The sequence below is a fragment of the Solanum lycopersicum genome, chromosome 6, assembly GCF_036512215.1.
Source record: "Solanum lycopersicum chromosome 6, SLM_r2.1".
NCBI classification, from domain to species: domain Eukaryota; kingdom Viridiplantae; phylum Streptophyta; class Magnoliopsida; order Solanales; family Solanaceae; genus Solanum; species Solanum lycopersicum.
The window spans coordinates 45,730,357-45,748,871 of NC_090805.1; the positions used below are offsets into that span (position 1 = coordinate 45,730,357).

Genomic DNA, 18,515 nt, shown 5'->3' on the forward strand with positions numbered 1-18,515 from the left:
TTAATTGTAGTAAATTCCCTCTGGTATAGGTTTGACAGTCCAGTAAAAAGGTTGAAACTCGAATTAGAAAGTTCATCAAATGCTTGTGTTCTTAAGGTTATGTAAAGATTCGCATAGAAACTATGAAGAGATTTAGGTATTAGTTCAACAGAGGGTATAGTTTTTACTTTCTACGGTTACTCTCTATAAACCAAGGATATAGCGTATCAGGATTTCGGCAAAATGAAGAAAATGTATCTTAAATACAAATTTGATCAATTTTACTTTTTAAGTTCTTAATATAGCTCATTGAACTTTAAGATTTAAAGGTGCAAAATATATAATACTACTAGTTTTAAAATTTAATTATATATTAAAAATTATAAGTGCAAAATATACAATACTAGTTTTAAATTTTAATGCTCACATTTGATTTAATTATATATAAAAAATCTACTGTGCTAAATTTTTTAAGAATTTTCAATGGAATACACTTGAGATTTTTGAAAAATTTGAGGAAAAGAACAAAAGAAAAATTAGTTGAAACGACAAAAGTATAACCGATAGCCACTTGAGAGGTGCTACTAAAAAGACGAGATAGATATATTATTTTAGTTTCTAACCTCATTTAGAGAGATGCGTCCAATCATTATCGTATTATTATTATATGATACTTTAAATATGGATTCACACATTTTATATTTAAATATTTTTCTTAAAATATAACATTACTTTATATAATCTAGAAAGACGAGCATCGCCCACCGTGAGTTTTCCCCAACTTTGTCGATTGTCATGGTATATACCAAAAAATGTGCGAAGGCTATGCATATTTTTTTTTAAAAACTTGCATGCGTTTTATCTAGGGTAAAAGAACCCATAGACGGGGTAAAGTATAATAGTAATACGGATTATTTGACAAAATAATTTGTTTTTCAAAATCTGTAGATGTAGAAGAGTTCATCTATATAAGAGGAAATTTCATAAATAACTATAAAGTTTGGATCATAATTATCATTAGTAGCTATGGTTTTACCTAGTATTTGTTTGCTCAAATTTAGAGATTTGCAACTTTCAAGCACATATTTTTTGTTTGTTGTTATATATGGAAGCCATATCTTGACTTGAGCAATTCCACTCGACTTTCTGCTGTAAGAACTGCTCTTCCATAATCTACTGTTTAGCCCACATGATAGAATCAAGTCTCTTGTCTTCAATGCCTTTCTATAAACTATATTAGCTCAGTGGAAGGCAAGGTATTTCATGAGATCCATCTTCAAAAGAGTATTAACACTTATAAAGCAAAACGCTTTGTGAAATTAAGACCATCTGTCCAGATCTTCTTCTGATGTTAATATAAATTCTGATGCAAATGGTAAAATTATGGAAAACAGATTTATGTATATAGCATCTCTACTCCCATTCCAAAAGAAAGAGAAACAAAGTTAATAGAACAGCCAGTCAGCTGTTCTTGCTAGGGCCAGCCTCTTCACTTTCATATTACTAAATGTACTGATGTGCCACTTCATCCGCTGGTTGCTTTGACAAACAAAGACAGTATTTAGTAACCATATTGCGGTTATGCCTGGAAAGCAGCAGTACTCTTGTTTGTAAGTTGGATAGCTCCTCCTGGAAGACTTCACCATCTAAAACCCAATTTAAGTTAGTTTTTATACACCTCAACCTCAATTTAGTTGGGGTCATCATGTGAATCCTTTGTATCCATTCCGCCCTGTTCAGGTCAATAGATTCATCAGCATTGTTTTGAAGTTTGAAGATAAACATCTTAGAAGCTTGATGATCAACTCAATGCCTCTTTAGGCATATGGTTGAGCCCAGACAATGTCACAGTCCAATGCCTTCTTCGGGTTTCAATCTTGGAAATATGCAACAATAGAGAATTTCAAGCGTTTGTTCACCATTGTTTACCTATGTGTAGTTGTGGCTTCATGATATGGTAACATGCATCTCCTCACCTACCATAGCAAGTAATTCACCTATCCTGTCAAGGAAAAACTACTATTACAAATGATAGTAAAAATCTCATTCGAGGGGAAGCAATACATTGCATGACTTGTTAACTCCAATATATTAATAGAAGCCAAGAAATGCAGAAGTAGCTTCAGTATCAAGGATTGAAAAACTCGAAAGTCCCACAGAACCAATTTACCTGAATCTATCGACATTGACCTCTGTGAGCCAGGTTGTTAAGTAAACCTACAAGTCACATATTCAATTAGTACAGAATAAAAGGACGTGGAAGCACCACTAGAAGGTTTGTAATTTTTCCATCCAATAAGACAATGATAGATCTTTCTAATATGATCATAAACAATGGAATTTCCAAAATCTTTGTTGACCAGCTTCAACGTCTCACATATGTTTTTTTATCATTCATGTAAATACCGTGCTTTTGTCTACGGCAGATTTCTTACCCATGACATGCCTCTAATCCACACATCACGTGTTGTGCTCTTACCTCTAACCCAAAGCCCCCGGGGCTCATTTCTTTGAAGATTTTTTTTCATATAGGAGTAATTTACTTGTATCTAGTGGAAGGCCATGTTATAAGTAGTACACAAAAAGTAGAGTCTTAACACAAAGATATAGTTCTCTACAACCGAAACCAATTTCATAATACTAACAGGAACCTCGTGTTGTAGTATTTCCTTGGAGAATATCTTAAACTTTAATCATGACTCTTCCTAGAGATCTAGCCGTAAAAGACCTTTTCACCTAAAATGAATCATGTTTACATGTTGCACTCCACTATTATAAAACTATTTCCTTGACAACAAAACATGATTCATTGTCATGAACTTGAAAAACAAACATGATTTAATGAGCAAAAACTTGAAGGGAAAAAATATAAGTTGCAGAGAAATAATATTTCCAGTGAACCAATATTGCTACCTGATTCAAGAAAAATTTGGTGCCAAAAAGGCCTCTATGCTCAAGCGAAAAGCTTTTCTTACTAGAAAACACTGAAAGCTCAAGAAGAAAATTCAAAAGGTGAGCATTTAACCAAAAGGAATTTTATGTATTAGAAGTAAGACCTTCAGAAATTATATGGGATATACATATTTATTGTTGGTACCACTAGAGCAATTATAATATGCTACTTCCTTTTTGGGGTTAAAAAAGACCTAATGATATTTATATCTTACGCATCTGTACAAGATGCTAAAAATAGCACTAAAGTTAGTCCAGGTACAATTATAATTAAAGATATGCAACTCAATGTGCTAGTTGAGGGGCTTTTCCCAAAGTGAAACTGATGTATCTTACAATCAACTAGGGTCTTTGGAAGCACTTGGGATGCACCTCAGTTTGCTAATAATTCTAACAGCTATAGATACATATATAGGAGTAGGCACACAAATTTATTCCTAAACATATAACTTCATATACAACAGGTGACACAATACCTGGAGAACGTTCCTCTCAAGTTGACTATTTGATTGCATGGTGGTAGACTGAGAATTGCAGCTCTCTACCTTGGGCTCGAGTTGCTTAAGAACCTCGTTTGAGTTTGAGTCACATATGCGTAGATCATCAAACTCTCCAACATAGAAATGATCACTCCATTTTAGCCTGTCAACTTGTGAAAAATTCTCGGAACCAATGGAGCATAGTTCCATCACTAGCAACCGCTGCACATCACTCAACTTTAAAGAAGGAAATACAAATAGATAGATGATTTTACGAATAAAGTGAAAAATGCCTCACTGTGGCTGAGAAGATGAGAAAAACACCTTTAGATTTGTTTCTGACACAAACATCTGGACCAGCTCCTCTGCCAGTTTCTCTGAAATCATTAGAGAGGCAAATTGTAATTCTTAAATATGAAGCAGATATATAGATAAAAAGAAAAGTAAATTACTCTGTATAATAACAACAGGAAGCCAATGTTGAACTCCTTTTGGTTATTAAAAATAATTGTTGCATCGTCTAATGCAATCAGTGTCACTTTATCATTAACTCGGTGATATTTTTCTCTAAACAATATCCATAAGGCATCCAGCCAATCCTCCGCTAATCATCCTATAAAAGCTAGGCATCTCTGTGGCAATACTTCAAAGTTGTAGGGAGTTATTAGATGGAGTAGCACATGTACGTTGCAGAAAGATGTACAACCAACACTGGATCCCCTTCTTTTTCTTCTTTTTTTTTTTTTTGGGGGGGGGGGGGGGGGGGAGGGGGACTGGTAACCTATGTGTACCTTCCCTAAACCCCCAAATAACCTCCCAGGAGTAACAGTGATCCTTCCCCACTTTGCTCTCTTGGTGACTTGAATTGTTGAAATATTGGAGCGGAGGGTGCTTTCCACTTGACCAATCCTCTCTTGTCCCAGCGCACAATCTTCTTTTCATTTAATAAGTAATGGTATACTGGACTCTGTGATGACCTTGTACTACTAACTAAGTATATATAAATTTAATAGTCATTGATTAACTCACACTATGAATTAGCATATGATAGCCTTTTAACAAAACATTGATAATCTCTGCAGAAATTTTGATCAGTGAGGACAGTCAGCAACTTGCAAGGAAAACACATACCGAAATCAAAGATTGACCAAAAGGTGAAAACAGGAATCCCATCACAATCACCAGTGTCATTCAGGTGTCCAGGGAAGCAAGAAAACTCAGTAAGTGGGGTGCCACTTGCTCCTTTGAGATAACACCTCATTGATTTAGAAACATTGACCATCTGAGTTACAACAGCAACCTGTAGACAGCTAAACAGTCAGGCAATAAAAAAGTCACGGTAATTCTGTTGAAGGCACTTGAGTCGAGAAGGTAAAAATGTCGCATCCAGTATCCCAGTCTGCTAAAAGGTCATAGCTTCAATACAGACACGGGGCGGAATAAGATCCACACCTAAACAAGAGCTGATAGAAGCAGAAATCAAGAACCAAGTCTAGGAGATAAACCACTTGTGGATTGGTTTTTGTCAATGAGTGAATGACATCATGCAAACAACCTATGTATCTCCTGATTCACTCTTGATTTTTGCACCCTGACTATAAGTACTTTTAACCCAGCTTTCCAAGCAACCAAATCTTATGCCACTTTAACTTTAAACCAACACCTAGCAATATATGTCCTATTAGACAGTAAATAGTTTCTCTTATTAGCTAAAACTTTTTGAACCAACAAAAAGTTTGCTTATATAATTTTGTCAAATTAGTAAAATAGTGTTTTATTGGAAAATAACATAAAGTAATGGATAGTCATATAACTATAGGTTATAAGAGTGTGAGATCAAGGATGTTGGATGATATGAGATAAATGCAATTCAGTATGTCAAACAAGAACAGTTAAGCATGGAAGACAAATGCAGATAAAAACTCCAACATATCTATTTGTTGTTTTACTACAAATAGCATGAAAGGAACTTGTGCCAGAAACTAAACAAAAATAGAGATGTTCTTCACCTAGAAATACTTAATACAGCCACTGGCCTTCCAGATACTTGGGGATTATGAAAGTAACAGTGTGCTTAATTAGTCATTCAAATTGTCCTGATCAAAATTAGTCATTCAAACTGTTGACAAGCCATACATGTCTATTTACTCCCCTATTTTTTATTTAGGGATGTTTCCCTTCCGAACATAGGAAAGGGTTGAACAAAATAGGGAGCATTTTAAAGTAACACAGTTATAGAATGAAATTGGGGTGCCCAGTGGTTCGGGCTTGGGACTTCCATGTTGGGTATCTCAAGTTCGAAACCCCTTGCCACAAGGGGTTTGCCTTCTTGGTCGAGCTCGTCGCACCGGGCTTGCCTAGTGCGGGTTAGCTCTCCTATGTGGTTTGCAATAACGAGGGGTTTTTATCCTGTGCACACCCTAAGGGTAGAGGTTGCGGGTTTCCCTTGTAAAAAAAAGCATTTCGAGAATCCTGAACAATTAAAGAAGATACTAAGCATGACGAGGGATATACAGACACGTTCAGATGTTTTAATAACAAAAATGATAATCAGGTTTTAAGAAGCAGAAAAGAAAACCACAGTAGAAAATTCATCTATTTGACAAAATAATGTTACCAGGTTAGTCAAAGTAGTAAGCTAATCACAGATACATTTATGAAGTGAATGCGCAAATATATAGTGTGCATACCATATCTTTGTAAGATGACAAGAGCTTACTCCTATTAGCCTCCTGAAAAATGATGACAACTGTGAGAAATTGTTCAGAGTACAGTTTGATTTCGTCATCAAACAGAGATGGGTTTTCCATTCTACTTTTACACTCTTTTCCAGCATATATTTGATCAATTAAATAATGGGGAAAACCTCTGAGGTGCAATGAGAAAATATTATAACCTCAATTAGACTTAACAAGCAACCAAACAACATTAATTCAGCAACAAAAACCATTCAGAAATTCTTTTTGGTCGAAAGGTGCTGATTTATTGTCGATACGTTCAAATTCAATTGGTTCCCTACGTCATTAGGAGGATAGGATACACTGAGGGGCATCACGTAAAGATAGAGCATCAGGCAATGAAGATCTGTCTCACTCCACAATATGTGGTTTTGTTGTATATTTTCTCAATCAACATTATATAGTGTGCCAATAACCAACTTCAGGGACAATTCAAATTGAATCCAAAAAGCCAAAAGGATAAAAAGGCAATTTCTATAATCACCTGCTGCTTGAACAATTTCCTACGTGCTTTTTTACGTATATCAGGCATCTCTGTCAATACACCTAACTCCATTGCATCCATATATCTGCACCAAACTCCAATGGATGTCATTCTGAATCACGGATTATTCAATATAAGAAATTCTTTAAAGTCTTACTCTAGTTGAGGGTACGAGTTGTGTAGTCAGTTGAGTTAGGCATTTTCATAAAAGAAATCACATTGACAACAACACAAATCCACATATTCTCTTCAATACTATCTCACGCTAAAACATGGATATTATTATTTGGAAAGTCACGATAGTTTTTTTTTTCATCAAAATTTTCAATGATTTTAGAGATGTTTTAACTAAAGCCATTGTGATCCATACTACCTCCTTTTCAATTTGTTTGCTGTAAAAAAGACTTTTAATTTTACAATCTTGAACTAAACATATTCAGAATGGATCAAAATGTTAATCTTTGGTCTTAAAACATGTCACCACCCGAAGTTAGAGTTAAAGAGTTGTCCATAAAAAGGAAAGATGCAATATTTTTAAAACCGACTAAAAAGGAAACAAGATAAACGAATTGAAACAAAAAGGAGTTGTATTTTCTATGTAACTAAACTTAAGCAGCTGTTTGAAGTTTACCTTTGGGAGAGATAAGAATTTACAACATAAGTGGCGTGTGATCGAGCAGTGGAGGATAAAGAAAGCCATTGCGTTCGAAGAGAAGACAACTTCGACCACTGGTTTCTCAGGTTTCGTTGCGCCGCTGGTCTCCATCGCCGTATATCTTGAAAGGATGACGGCGTCGATGGCGTTGTTGGTGGCGCCGGCGATTTTGCAGCCGGACTTTGAATATTCCAGTTCGTGGCTTCATCGGAGGAAGCCGTAAAGGCAGAAAGTGACGGAAACGGCGCCGGAGTAATTGGGAGGACTTTGGACTCCATTGCTGTGACCGGAATAGTACTACTGCTGGGTAGTAGCTGAAAAAAACCAATGACGAGTAAACTTGCGTGAAGTGTAATAGCGATCGATTTAGCCCCTAAGGTTTAGAAAGTGAGCACTTACATCCCTGTTTATAATATCCAACACGGGGTCTAATTGCAAGTTGTTCAAGCTTTTTGGGCCATGTGCAAAATTTACATATTCGAGGGGTTTATTCAGAAATGACCACTTACTATTTCTAAGGCATTTTCTGGTTCGGATCCAAATTCATTTTCGGAGCAGAAACTACAGCAGCCATGTCGTCACCAGCGAACGATCCACGGCAACCGTCGACGGCAAAGCCGTACAAGCCTTCGCCGGTCGCTCCACAAGATCTTCCTATAGATTACTCCGGCTTCATAGCCGTCATCTGCGGCGTCTTTGGTGCCATGTTTAGAGTGCGTAGCCTTCTAAATTCTGTATATTTTTGTACCTATACTCGACAATTTTTATCTAATTTGGTCATATTGAGGATTTTATCTATAAAATTATATTGGAAAACCCGCTCTTAATTCCCATCCAGAACGAAGGAATATCCTGGATTTAATTTTTTGGGGAATCGAGTTAGGTACATACAAAGCTTTGGGCTGTTAATTCACGAGATCCACTGCTCTTATCTGTATTTGTACTGATTAGATCTCATGTGCATATGTCGATTATGTTTGGTGGAAAGTTAATTTACATAATTGTATGCTCAGCATCATTTACTCTTATCTGTTTTGTAGTACAAGATTTGCTCGTGGCTTGCTATTATATTCAGTGCTCAATCCCTTGCTAACATGAGGAATATGGAAAATGATCTTAAGCAGATCTCAATGGCCATGATGTAAGTTCAGCTGTTTGATTAATTGTATTGAGAGCTATATATGTTGTTATTGTATGTTAGATATATCTTTACAGGTATTATTCGGAGATGTTCTCCTAGTTTGTGGAAGGGAATTTAAATTCTAAATTTGGATTCTGCTCTTGCTAAAGTTGTGTTCCTTGGATTGAACCTGTTCTTGATTGTGAAATAAACAAATATTGGCTGATACTGATATGTATTGAAAGGTATAAGGGGATGAGATATTATCAGGAAAATCCATCCAAGGGAACTCACCAGAAGTATTATTAGAGTCTTAAGTTTTTTAAGAATAGTACGAACTTGCTTCAATTGATGCTCTTATTATTGCACTACTTGCTAAATACAATTTTCAGTGTAATTATTTGCTACTCCTGCATTTATACAAGAAGGTGTCAAACCTGGAAGTAATTTTAATTTCAAAATATCATGAAATGATTCTTCAATAATATGTTTGTTTTGAATGGTCAGTGGGGTGTTTCTTGGATTTGCATTGAGCACATCAGTTTGAAGTAAATTTAGCTACATTTTACAAAATGTCAGTTGTAGATGGTTATGTGTATGCCTATGGATTTTAACCTTATTTTAAACGGTTGATCTCTGGAATGCAATTTTATTTTATGATAATTACCCAACGACACAGTTATTCAGCAGCCATTCAATGATTAGATTAAAAGAAGGGGAGAACTTTTTAATAGAATATTTCATGTCTCGTTTGATCTTCTAAAAAAAATTGGCATGTGATTTGAATTATACCTGTAAAAAAGATATTTGAATGTTTCATTAATGTGTGGTTTGTATGGAATGGGATGAAGAGACAATAACGATGAATTATTTTCCTTCATTAAGAAAAAGAAGGATAATTTCAAAAAAATAAATAAAGGTAGGAACCCTAAGAATATATTGAACGTGGTAAGATGAGTTTGAGTTGTCACTGTGGCTCTGTATTGTTCTCTGCTCCAAAATTACTCAAGCCCAACTAGTCAACAAATTTTGGGAGTTAAAGGAATATATATTGTCTCAGAAAGGTGTAAAAGATAGTGTTCACTTGTGTGGGTCATTTGCAACTTTTGTAGGAGTTAATTTGTAATGAGATACTTTTGGAGTGTTGTTTCTTTTACCTTTTTTGCTGTCCAAAGAACAGAAATTGTAGGAAGTTAATTGTGCATTACTCGTTTCCCTTCTCCTGCAACCAAATAGTACCTATGAGCCTTTATATGCCCATGTGTTCTTTTTTATGTCTAAAAAACAATTTAGTAGTAAGGCATCGTCTTCACCCACCTTACCACCACCCTCTGCTTCCGTTGCCAGTTTCTAGAATGGTTGTGCCCAATGTCTAGTAGTCTAGTTTATGCTTTATACTATATGTTAGTTATGAGTAAGGTAGTAAAGTAGATTGGATTCTCAATTATTAGTAAGGTAATGTTACAGATCTGGAAACTAAACAAATAGATATTATTAGTTCTATCAGTCTTGTAATTGTAAATGATAAATGAATCGTTGCCAAAGAATAGTGTGTTTGACTGGCTAAAGAGTTATTAGATCAAACGAAATGGAAAGAGAGTATTCATGAAGCATAAAAGAATTTATTGCAAACTGATTGTTCTGCTATTAGCTATCACATTTTCATTCATATTTCTGGATTGTGTGTCTAATCAGAACTTGTTATTTTTATCGTCTCAGGTTTGGTATTATGGGTCTCATGACAAACTACTTGGGTGTTGGTCCCCGGGGAAGCAAGAAAATTTGATCGAATTGTTTCAGGCACAAACTCATTTATAAGAACATTGCTGTCAAACATGTGGATGTTGTCCTGAAATATTTGCACTGTTATGATGTTTCTGAGCTAAATGAAGTTAAAGATTAGGTTTTTGGTAGTTTGAGCTCTTTTTATAGGGCTATTCAGTTCTAAGTTGTAATTGCTCTTAGCAAAAACTAGACAATTATTATTGTGGTGATATTAACGTTCTGTTCGTGAATTCAGGTTTCTCTATCCTTCCAACTTCCACTATATTTCAATTTATGTCTTGTTATTTAGTCTTAGTCTTCTGTTATTTGTTAGAAGTTTAACTAAGACTCCGTGCGGCACTTGACAACTTACTCACGATTCTTTCATAAGAGAATATGAAGAAAGACTAAGAAAAGGCAAAGAGAACTTTAGAAAAAAGAACCTTGTATTACTATTACTTGGTTGGAATGAATGACCTTCCTATTTATACTACATCCTAAGGGCCTTAGTGTAAATAAAATTTACTATACAAGTCCTTCTAGTAACTACACTTTAGTCCATATTTTAGAGAATTCTACATTGTCTAGAATATGCTAAAGTCTTCCACAAAGCTCTAAAGTATTCTAGAGAATTCTCTAGTCTTCTCCACAAAACTGGAAGGTTTTAGAGCCTTCCTGCAAACCTCTTCAAGACTCTAGCTTCTTTTTCCCCATTCGAACTTCAATTTTGGCTAGAATTGTGGCGGGACGTCACAGTATGCTTCTTATAATTGTTCCATCATTCATTTAATTGTCGAGACTGCCAAAAGTGGTGTATTGGATTTCAGTCATGTTCTCTCTGCACGCCCTATTGTGGACCTGGTAAGGGCAGCCCGTTTTCATACTTAAATGTACTTCATCGACTTATGAACAGAAACAATAGGTGTTCTGTATAGGTGAGTGTATCAATTTCATTTTATATATGTATATATATAAACCCCTCTGTTTTGACATAAGAAAGTTACACAGTTTTAACCAGCTTTTTCTCAAATTTGACAGTCAAGTTGCCTACTCAGCTTTTTTGTCTACTTTACCTATCAAAGATTCTGTTAATAGACTTCAATTCCCTCTTAAAAACAACTTGCTTCTGTCAATCACCTTACAACTAACCATATTCGTGTCATCTTTTCTTCTTTTGAGTATCTTGTCCACGAATAGCATATGTACTCACAGACTTAAAGCTGTACCTTCTCAAAGTTCTAATAAACTCTGCTGATTACTTCGTGAAGATAAACAAAATACATTTTGCAGTTAACTGATATAGCAAGCATCAGTAAAAACGTGGATGCCTCCATACTAGCATATCTTTGATTGCCTATAGGCTATATGCAAATACTGACAAAGCTGATAGGCAATAGATCTTGAACTGCACATCTGAATGCCAGTTCAATTATGTTGCAACCCTTATATCTCAGCTCACGGTATTTAAGAACTGAGTAACTCCCGAAAGCCGATATGATGCAAAGTTCAGAACTCAGTGGAGAATAAGCTCATCCCTTTACACTTCTCAACTTAAATATCAAGCCTTTGTTCATTGCAGAGTTCAAACTCATGAATGTGCCTAACTACATGCTGAACCAAACCCTTGGAGATTCATAGCATCAAGCACTTGAGACAGAGCAAGAAAGATAGCAGGGTGACAGTAGACTAGAGGTTATCATCAAGTCACAACTTTATAAAGAAAATATAGTTCCAAAATTTATGAGCAGCATAAGGAAAATGAGTAATACAAGCTATAAATATGATCATAGATTTCAACAAGAGTAATAGTGAACCAATCTTCTGAGCAGATATGCCTTGAGCTTAAGACAGATTTGCTCTCTATAACTTTTGAATTTCACTCTGCTTCATCCACCTATGTTGCACACCAAGATTACTTCTTTCTATCATGGTTCAATGACAAATAGAGGCTGCAAGAAGAGATTGAACATCACATAAAGCACAAGTAGACCCGAACTAGTCTAAAGATATAAACTAGAGAAAGAGAGACATACCGTGTCCACACTAACGGGCTTACCATCCTCTGCAACTATGTCAACTATGGTTCCAGCTTGATCAGCCTGATAAAGAATTCAAAAAATAAATGCAGTAGGTATAAAAGGAACTTAAGACTAATACATCATGGTGCGAGAGTGGCCTAAGCAAATCGGATAATTTCGCCACTAACTTCGCCAAGATGGGAAATGTTGAGAAGAGCTCCTCTTTATGACACATCACTTGCCTATTTAAGTCATTCCTACCGTCTATTACCATGAGAATGGATGCAACAGAAAAGGAAAACTGAAAGTACAACACTTAAACATGTTCCGCACTACGAATTATCTGATTATAAATGTTTCTACCCTATCATATTCGCCTTTTTATTTAGGAAGCTATATATTGCAAGCAACAATAAACTAAGTTTGCACATTAAGGAACTGAAATCGTAATCCAGAATTACCTCAATTTCATTCATCAATTTCATAGCCTCAATAATGCAGACCACTTGCCCTTTCTGGACCTTGTCACCTACCTGGTAATTCACCAGTTTAGTCAGGCTCATGAGAAAACAACAAGACCAAGAACATACAGAGGTAAAGAGAAAAGAGAAGCTGCAAGCAAACACACAGTGGCAAACATTCTCACTTTGATTGCTAGAAGATGTGAACAGCATGAAATTGAATTTGCCCTAAACTAAATATTTCTCTGATTTCTTGACTAACCCAAAACTTAATGCCAAATTTCACATAATTTTAAGGAATTCAGGGACATGCTAGAGTGCAAAACATGAAAAAATTGATCTCCATATAGACCTCCCAGTCTTTTGCTCCCAAAAAATGATAATCAAGGAAAGAAAGAGAGGGAAAAACAGGAAATAACAGTCGGCAACAACAGCAAATATCCATCCCGCTCTGACAAATTAACTCCATTTCCAAACTATAAAATCAACTGTGCAAGTTTAATTGCTTAACAATTGTTAATAGTTGCTTCATTCTTCATTTCCCCACTTTTTTTTAATTGCTCATTTACTAAATTTGGATTATGGAGCGATTGAACACAAGGTATTCACAGGTGAAACCAATGTATATATTTACCTTAACAAAAGGTGCTGCCCCTGGGGCAGGTGATCGATAGAATGTTCCGGCCATGGGACATTTCATTGGAGGATGTGAGGATTTAGGCTTTGAAGGTGCAGGTGGAGGAAGTGCAGCAACTGCTGGAGCTGCAGGAGCAGGGGCACTTGCAGGAGGCAACTGTTGCTGAACAAAGGCCTGTGGAACAGATGGTGAGGCCATATAAACAGGCGGCTGGGGCAATGCCGCCTTCTTCCTTATAAGAATTTCACAATTGTTTTGCTTTAGCTGCAGCTCCACAATGTCCCTTGAATCCACAAGCCTAAGAACAAAAAAGGCAAAAAAAAATTAAAAATGAACTCTACAAAAAGACCAGAAAACAAACAAAATTATAGGTGATGAGGGCTTAACGCACTCCACAAGATCAGCTGCCTGAGACATGAATGCTTGAATGGATGAAGCATCTGGAATACTGTATTCAGTCTTGGAGACTTCCTCCAAGCTTTTCTCAGAGACAGGTTTTGAATTGTTCGACTTGTCAATAGCAACCTTAAATTCACAAAACTCAATCAATCAACTATGCTTCAATACCAAATCAAATTATATATAAATCACCTGTCTCATTTTCTTTCTTACTATCAAATCAGAACATATAAGGATTCGTTATAGCTAAACTATTCTTAGTTATCTTTCATCCCACAGCAACCTCCTCTATTAATTCACACAATGAAACTAATAATTTAAACACACAAAATTCCAAGAAACAACCAAGAGATATAAAATCACCTCATTCAGCTGGGCATTCACCTTAAACACCTGAGATTGGATGCGACTGGACCCCTGAAAAACAAAACACACTAAACTCAGCCAAATGCATGATAAAGCTTCAATCTTTACGATTAACCTCTCAAAGGGAACACAAACCTGAATACGAGGGAGCAATGCAGGACCGGATCTGAAGGAAAGGGAGCTCTGGGGCTGATGGGTCGAGCTTAAATTGGATGATGAAGCAACAGAGAGGACAGAAATCTTAGGACAAGGGACACTGAAAGAAGCCATTGCCAGATTTTTCAAGAAAATATTGTAATTTTGTCTGTATGGCTATGAGGGAAATTGGGAGCTTGATGGGGGGTTTTGTAGAAGAGAATTGGACGGTAAAATTGATGAGATTTAGCAGGGGAAAATCCGAAATTGGAGAAAAGGGAGGGGGGCGATACACACGAGGGAGAAGGGGGACGATGCGATTTAAGCTGGCAGAGGCAGATGGAAGAGTTGGAAAAAGGGGTTAAGAACTAAATAAATGTAACAGAAAGTAGGTCCACCTAGTAATGGATACATGTGAAACTACTTCTAAAATACATGTCTTATATTTTTCCCATTTTTAATATTTTATTTTATTTTTAAAAATTTCTAAAACTTTTTACTTTTTTAATATGTTCGAGTTATATATTAGTATACTTGATCCTATATTTAATATATCCAAGGCAGATATTATATATCTGGTTTATTTTATAATGTATTCGAGCTAACTTTTAATGTATCTGAGTTATATACTATGTATCTGAATTACATATTAATGTATCTAATTTGTGTTATTTTTTTAGGGTTTAATGCAATTATAAACTAAAGAAGAATTTATTATAATTTCATATTAAAACTATGTGATTCGAGTAAAATCTACATTTGTTTTTGTTCTTAGACTTATTTCCCTTCTCTTCGGAACTTTGGGCCTATCATTGTATCATATCAAATCACAATCAACTCGAATTAATAGCCTTAACCTAAAATAACTAGTGAATGTACAATATATGTATAGTCATTTTATAATTATTTATGTACGCCTAAAATAAGTAAATAATGAACTTTAATCGACTTTTTAAATAAAATCAATAAGGATCATTTAGTTTGAACTGTAAAAGAAAAATATTACATACATTAATTTATACAACATTTGGTTGTCCTATATAAGAAATAGTAATTTATGTATGGACTTGTTCAATGTCACGAGTGAAAATTGTATACATTTCAGAACTTTTGTTTCAAAAAATTAAATATTTTTTTTAACTTTTGAAATATTAGATTATTTTCGGGTTGTATGAGTTGTTGTATTCTACAGGAGACAAGTCAAGAGAAATACCGCTAGAGTGATGTAGATTATGTCTTAGTGAGCTTGAATCCTAAGTCTAAATATTTTTTACTCACTTTTTTTTGCTGTAATTTATTGTAATGTGATATAATACACTTTACAATTCTCTCATAATTGTTACCTTGTCATAAATTAAAACTTTAAAGTAGGATAAAAATCGATCTAGTTATCAATACCATAATGTTTCATTTCTGAAAATTAAATTAAACAGAGTATAAAATTAAGTTTTACTTCTTTTGTTGCAATGTGCATAGGTATAATTATGGATCACACTAATTATTCTTTTAAAAAATAGTGCCTATAATATCCGTCTACATAGCTTGTTGGGCACACCAGGGGAACTTGCAAAATGTTTGGAACATTAAAAAGTGTATTTTGCAACTGTTGGCAAATTCCTGCTTTTGCTAACAGTTGCAAAGTACACATTTTGATGTCTCAAATATATTATTATTGTTAGTTATCACTTATATACTTATTAACAATAAAAGATAAATAACTATATGTTCAATGTTACCATTAGGCACCATCCTTTTGACATCCATATTTAATTTAATTTATTGCTAACTTATTAATATTACAAATACATATATACTGGATGTTCCAATATATCAGACATCAGTCTTTGACATCCATGTTTAATTTATTTTATTAGATTTGTTTTTATAAAACAATAAAAATGATTTATGTTTTAGTGTGATATATTTTACTATTAAAAGTATACACAAAAGATCCTTTAGACCCATTTAAATGAAATAAACCTTACCTAAGCCCAAATTCCTTGTAATGGGCTGATGAGCAATACAGCCCAATGTGCAGTGAGTTTCTACTCGTGTTCTGATGTGCCCTCTTTTTTGTAGTAATAGTAAAAACTTATTCGCGTTACGCTATTTACGTTAAATCAATAAGTAGATGATATATTTTTTATATCACATTTTTATCACTTAACTTTAATCAAAAATTTTTAATTTGTTAAATCACTTTACTAACTGGTGAAATTTTGCAAACTTGAAATGCCTCTAGTCGTTGCTTGTTTCGTCTATAAACCTCCATCAAGACCAATGAAGTAAAATTTGGTACGACAATGTCAAAAACTACGTCAAATTTGAGTGTGCAATAAGTGATAAAGATTTTGTTGCTCGGCAGACTAAACATTTAATTAAGGGCTCGTTTTTCGCAAAGGATAACACCAAATAGTTTTGAGATTAAATTTTAGTGTCATATAATTTTTTTATTTGATTAACAATTTCAAAATAACTTATTCTGAGAATAATAATTAATATTGTAATAAGTTATTTCTCCATTGGGAGGTATAATAATTATTAGTTAATTTGTGCTTTAGGTCACTTATATATATATATCTAGATGAGACATAAAGTTACACTTGATAAGTGTTGTTCTAGATGAAATATAACGTTACACTTTATAAGTGTTGCTCGATCTATAAAAAGACAACAATTTTTAAGTGTGACTTATATACTACAAATACAACACTTTTACGTGTAGTATAAGATAAAATAGGTGTCGCTAATGCATCACAACAAAGCGTTACCTTATACCTCTTTGAATACGCTTTATAAGTGTATCAAAAAATGGCTATATTTAAAAAGTGTTGCCTAATGTCAAAGTTTACGCTTCTCTAGTCCAGGCTATACATTTTACTAGTTGACATTTAAAAAGTGTTACCTAATATCAAAGGTTATGCTTCTTTAGTCCGGGCTACACTTTTTACTAGGTGGGTGACCGTAGGCCTAAACTAGTGTAGTGAAATGTTCCTTTAAATCCTTTCTTAAAGGTCGTAAGCAAATCATTTGTTCATAAAATTTTATGCAATACATATTATTTTAAATACAACAAACGAAATATTATTTGCATAAACTTCTTTCATTATAATTAATTCAATCCAAACTAACCGACTCCAAAATTAATTGTTCATTCATACATATTCACTCTGGAAACTTGAAGTGCGAGGAAGACAGCAGTTCGGGGGCAATATACATTTGAGTATTATTATAAAGTAGCAATGATCACAATTGATGTTAATCGCACTCACAAATTTAAAATTCTGAATTCGCTTCTGCAATTAGCTGTCCTGGTTTCGGTTTACCTCTGAAAAACCCCTGTTTTGCCATGTTCCAAAATCGTAGAAATATACAATTAATCCCCGTGCTTTTACAATCTGCTGTGTTCTCAACTCCAATTTGTGAGTACGAAATTCTCCTGGTTCTAGAAGATTTAGCATTTTGCTTGTAAGAACCTCCCAAGCACTTGGTGTAAAAAGGAGAATTGAGAACAGCAGATGTAATCGGAGAAGATGATTCAGCAGATGCTTTAATGAGGGCAAGGTTTAGCTGTTTGACGACTTGTTGAAGCTCGAACGAATCGAATAGTTCACTGCCGTTGTGTCGATGGCTGAATTTGAAAGTACGGTGAAAATAATTGCCGGAGTTGTTGCAGCTGCCATCTTTCATTGTTGACATAATCTTCTCTAACTATAAAATATTTACTAGAGACTAATACTTATTATTTATAGTATTATATATATAGTAGTAGTATTAGGAGTGACTTAACGGAGTTCACAATGAAATATTTGGTTGATTTTCACGTTTTATTGTTGGCAATTTCGTTAGTTGCTAACTAATCCTATACTACACTATTAACTACTCAAACTAATTGAAGTAATTGAGTCAACCATATAGTTTCTTTCTGGATTTTTTTTTAATATATCATTAATATCTTAGTTTATATGATACGCTTTTTTTAAAATGATACTTTTTGTATTAAGATACAATACAATTTTAAAACGCATGTTTTATTTTTGATGAAATAATTTATAGTCATATAAATATCTATCACTTATTTTAGACCATAAATTTAAAAATCTTTCTTTTCTTTTTATATTATATGTTAAGTCAAATTAAATCATATAAAATGTATTTTGAAGAAAACAATTTCGAACTTTTGCAAAAATATCATGAATTTAGTCGAATTTACCTACACCTATAATTTGGACACAAAATCCGTCCATATAGGTGAGGTACAAAATGAAAAAAAAGTCAAAATTCAAATCTTATCGATTTTTATGAAATCTGATTTCATTTTCTTTTTT

General features: G+C 34.3%; 3 protein-coding genes across 6 annotated transcripts; 1 reads left to right on the forward strand and 2 right to left on the reverse strand.

Annotated features, from left to right (window-relative positions):
• Positions 1 to 1,289: 1,289 nt before the first annotated feature.
• LOC101260352 (uncharacterized) lies at positions 1,290 to 7,565 on the reverse strand. 4 transcript variants are annotated; one of them, XR_003247274.2, is made up of 10 exons: positions 7,264 to 7,565; positions 6,633 to 6,717; positions 6,101 to 6,142; positions 4,542 to 4,710; positions 3,735 to 3,787; positions 3,408 to 3,632; positions 2,893 to 2,963; positions 2,150 to 2,196; positions 1,909 to 1,981; positions 1,290 to 1,711 (listed from the first exon to the last, which is right to left on the reverse strand). XR_003247274.2 is itself a non-coding variant. In XM_026031645.2 (9 exons), the coding sequence occupies exons 1-8, from the start codon at positions 7,563 to 7,565 to the stop codon at positions 1,927 to 1,929; spliced, it is 978 nt and encodes a 325-aa protein (XP_025887430.1). In that variant the 3' UTR covers positions 1,290 to 1,711; positions 1,909 to 1,926. The 4 variants fall into 4 exon arrangements, 2 of the variants coding, with proteins under 2 accessions (XP_025887430.1, XP_025887429.1); XR_011221812.1 differs by having other exon boundaries at positions 1,290 to 1,981; XM_026031645.2 differs by lacking the exon at positions 2,893 to 2,963.
• A 131-nt stretch (positions 7,566 to 7,696) lies between these two features.
• On the forward strand, positions 7,697 to 10,422 carry LOC101259851 (protein Asterix). Its single transcript, XM_004241553.5, has 3 exons — positions 7,697 to 8,000; positions 8,328 to 8,428; positions 10,127 to 10,422. Exons 1-3 carry the CDS (start codon positions 7,860 to 7,862, stop codon positions 10,191 to 10,193), a joined length of 309 nt encoding a protein of 102 aa, XP_004241601.1. The 5' UTR covers positions 7,697 to 7,859; the 3' UTR covers positions 10,194 to 10,422.
• Positions 10,423 to 11,864: 1,442 nt separating this feature from the next.
• On the reverse strand, positions 11,865 to 14,601 carry LOC101259549 (biotin carboxyl carrier protein of acetyl-CoA carboxylase 1, chloroplastic). The gene is made up of 7 exons (XM_004241551.5): positions 14,188 to 14,601; positions 14,050 to 14,103; positions 13,679 to 13,812; positions 13,285 to 13,585; positions 12,651 to 12,722; positions 12,205 to 12,270; positions 11,865 to 12,120 (listed from the first exon to the last, which is right to left on the reverse strand). Exons 1-7 carry the CDS (start codon positions 14,320 to 14,322, stop codon positions 12,097 to 12,099), a joined length of 786 nt encoding a protein of 261 aa, XP_004241599.1. The 5' UTR covers positions 14,323 to 14,601; the 3' UTR covers positions 11,865 to 12,096.
• Between the last annotated feature and the right edge of the window lie 3,914 nt (positions 14,602 to 18,515).

Excerpts from the sequence above, each read along its gene's own strand:
- LOC101260352 (XM_026031645.2), bottom strand. The coding sequence starts at position 7,565 with ATGGAGTCCAAAGTCCTCCCAATTACTCCGGCGCCGTTTCCGTCACTT. Across the intron at positions 6,718-7,263 it reads AATTCTTATCTCTCCCAAAG|ATATATGGATGCAATGGAGT; the intron begins GTAAACTTCAAA and ends AGTTTGGTGCAG. Across the intron at positions 3,788-4,541 it reads TTGGTCAATCTTTGATTTCG|AGAAACTGGCAGAGGAGCTG; the intron begins GTATGTGTTTTC and ends TAATGATTTCAG.
- LOC101259851 (XM_004241553.5), top strand. The coding sequence starts at position 7,860 with ATGTCGTCACCAGCGAACGATCCACGGCAACCGTCGACGGCAAAGCCG. Across the intron at positions 8,001-8,327 it reads TCTTTGGTGCCATGTTTAGA|TACAAGATTTGCTCGTGGCT; the intron begins GTGCGTAGCCTT and ends TCTGTTTTGTAG. Across the intron at positions 8,429-10,126 it reads CAGATCTCAATGGCCATGAT|GTTTGGTATTATGGGTCTCA; the intron begins GTAAGTTCAGCT and ends TTATCGTCTCAG.
- LOC101259549 (XM_004241551.5), bottom strand. The coding sequence starts at position 14,322 with ATGGCTTCTTTCAGTGTCCCTTGTCCTAAGATTTCTGTCCTCTCTGTT. Across the intron at positions 13,813-14,049 it reads TGAATGCCCAGCTGAATGAG|GTTGCTATTGACAAGTCGAA; the intron begins GTGATTTTATAT and ends TGTGAATTTAAG. Across the intron at positions 12,271-12,650 it reads AATTGATGAATGAAATTGAG|GCTGATCAAGCTGGAACCAT; the intron begins GTAATTCTGGAT and ends ATTCTTTATCAG.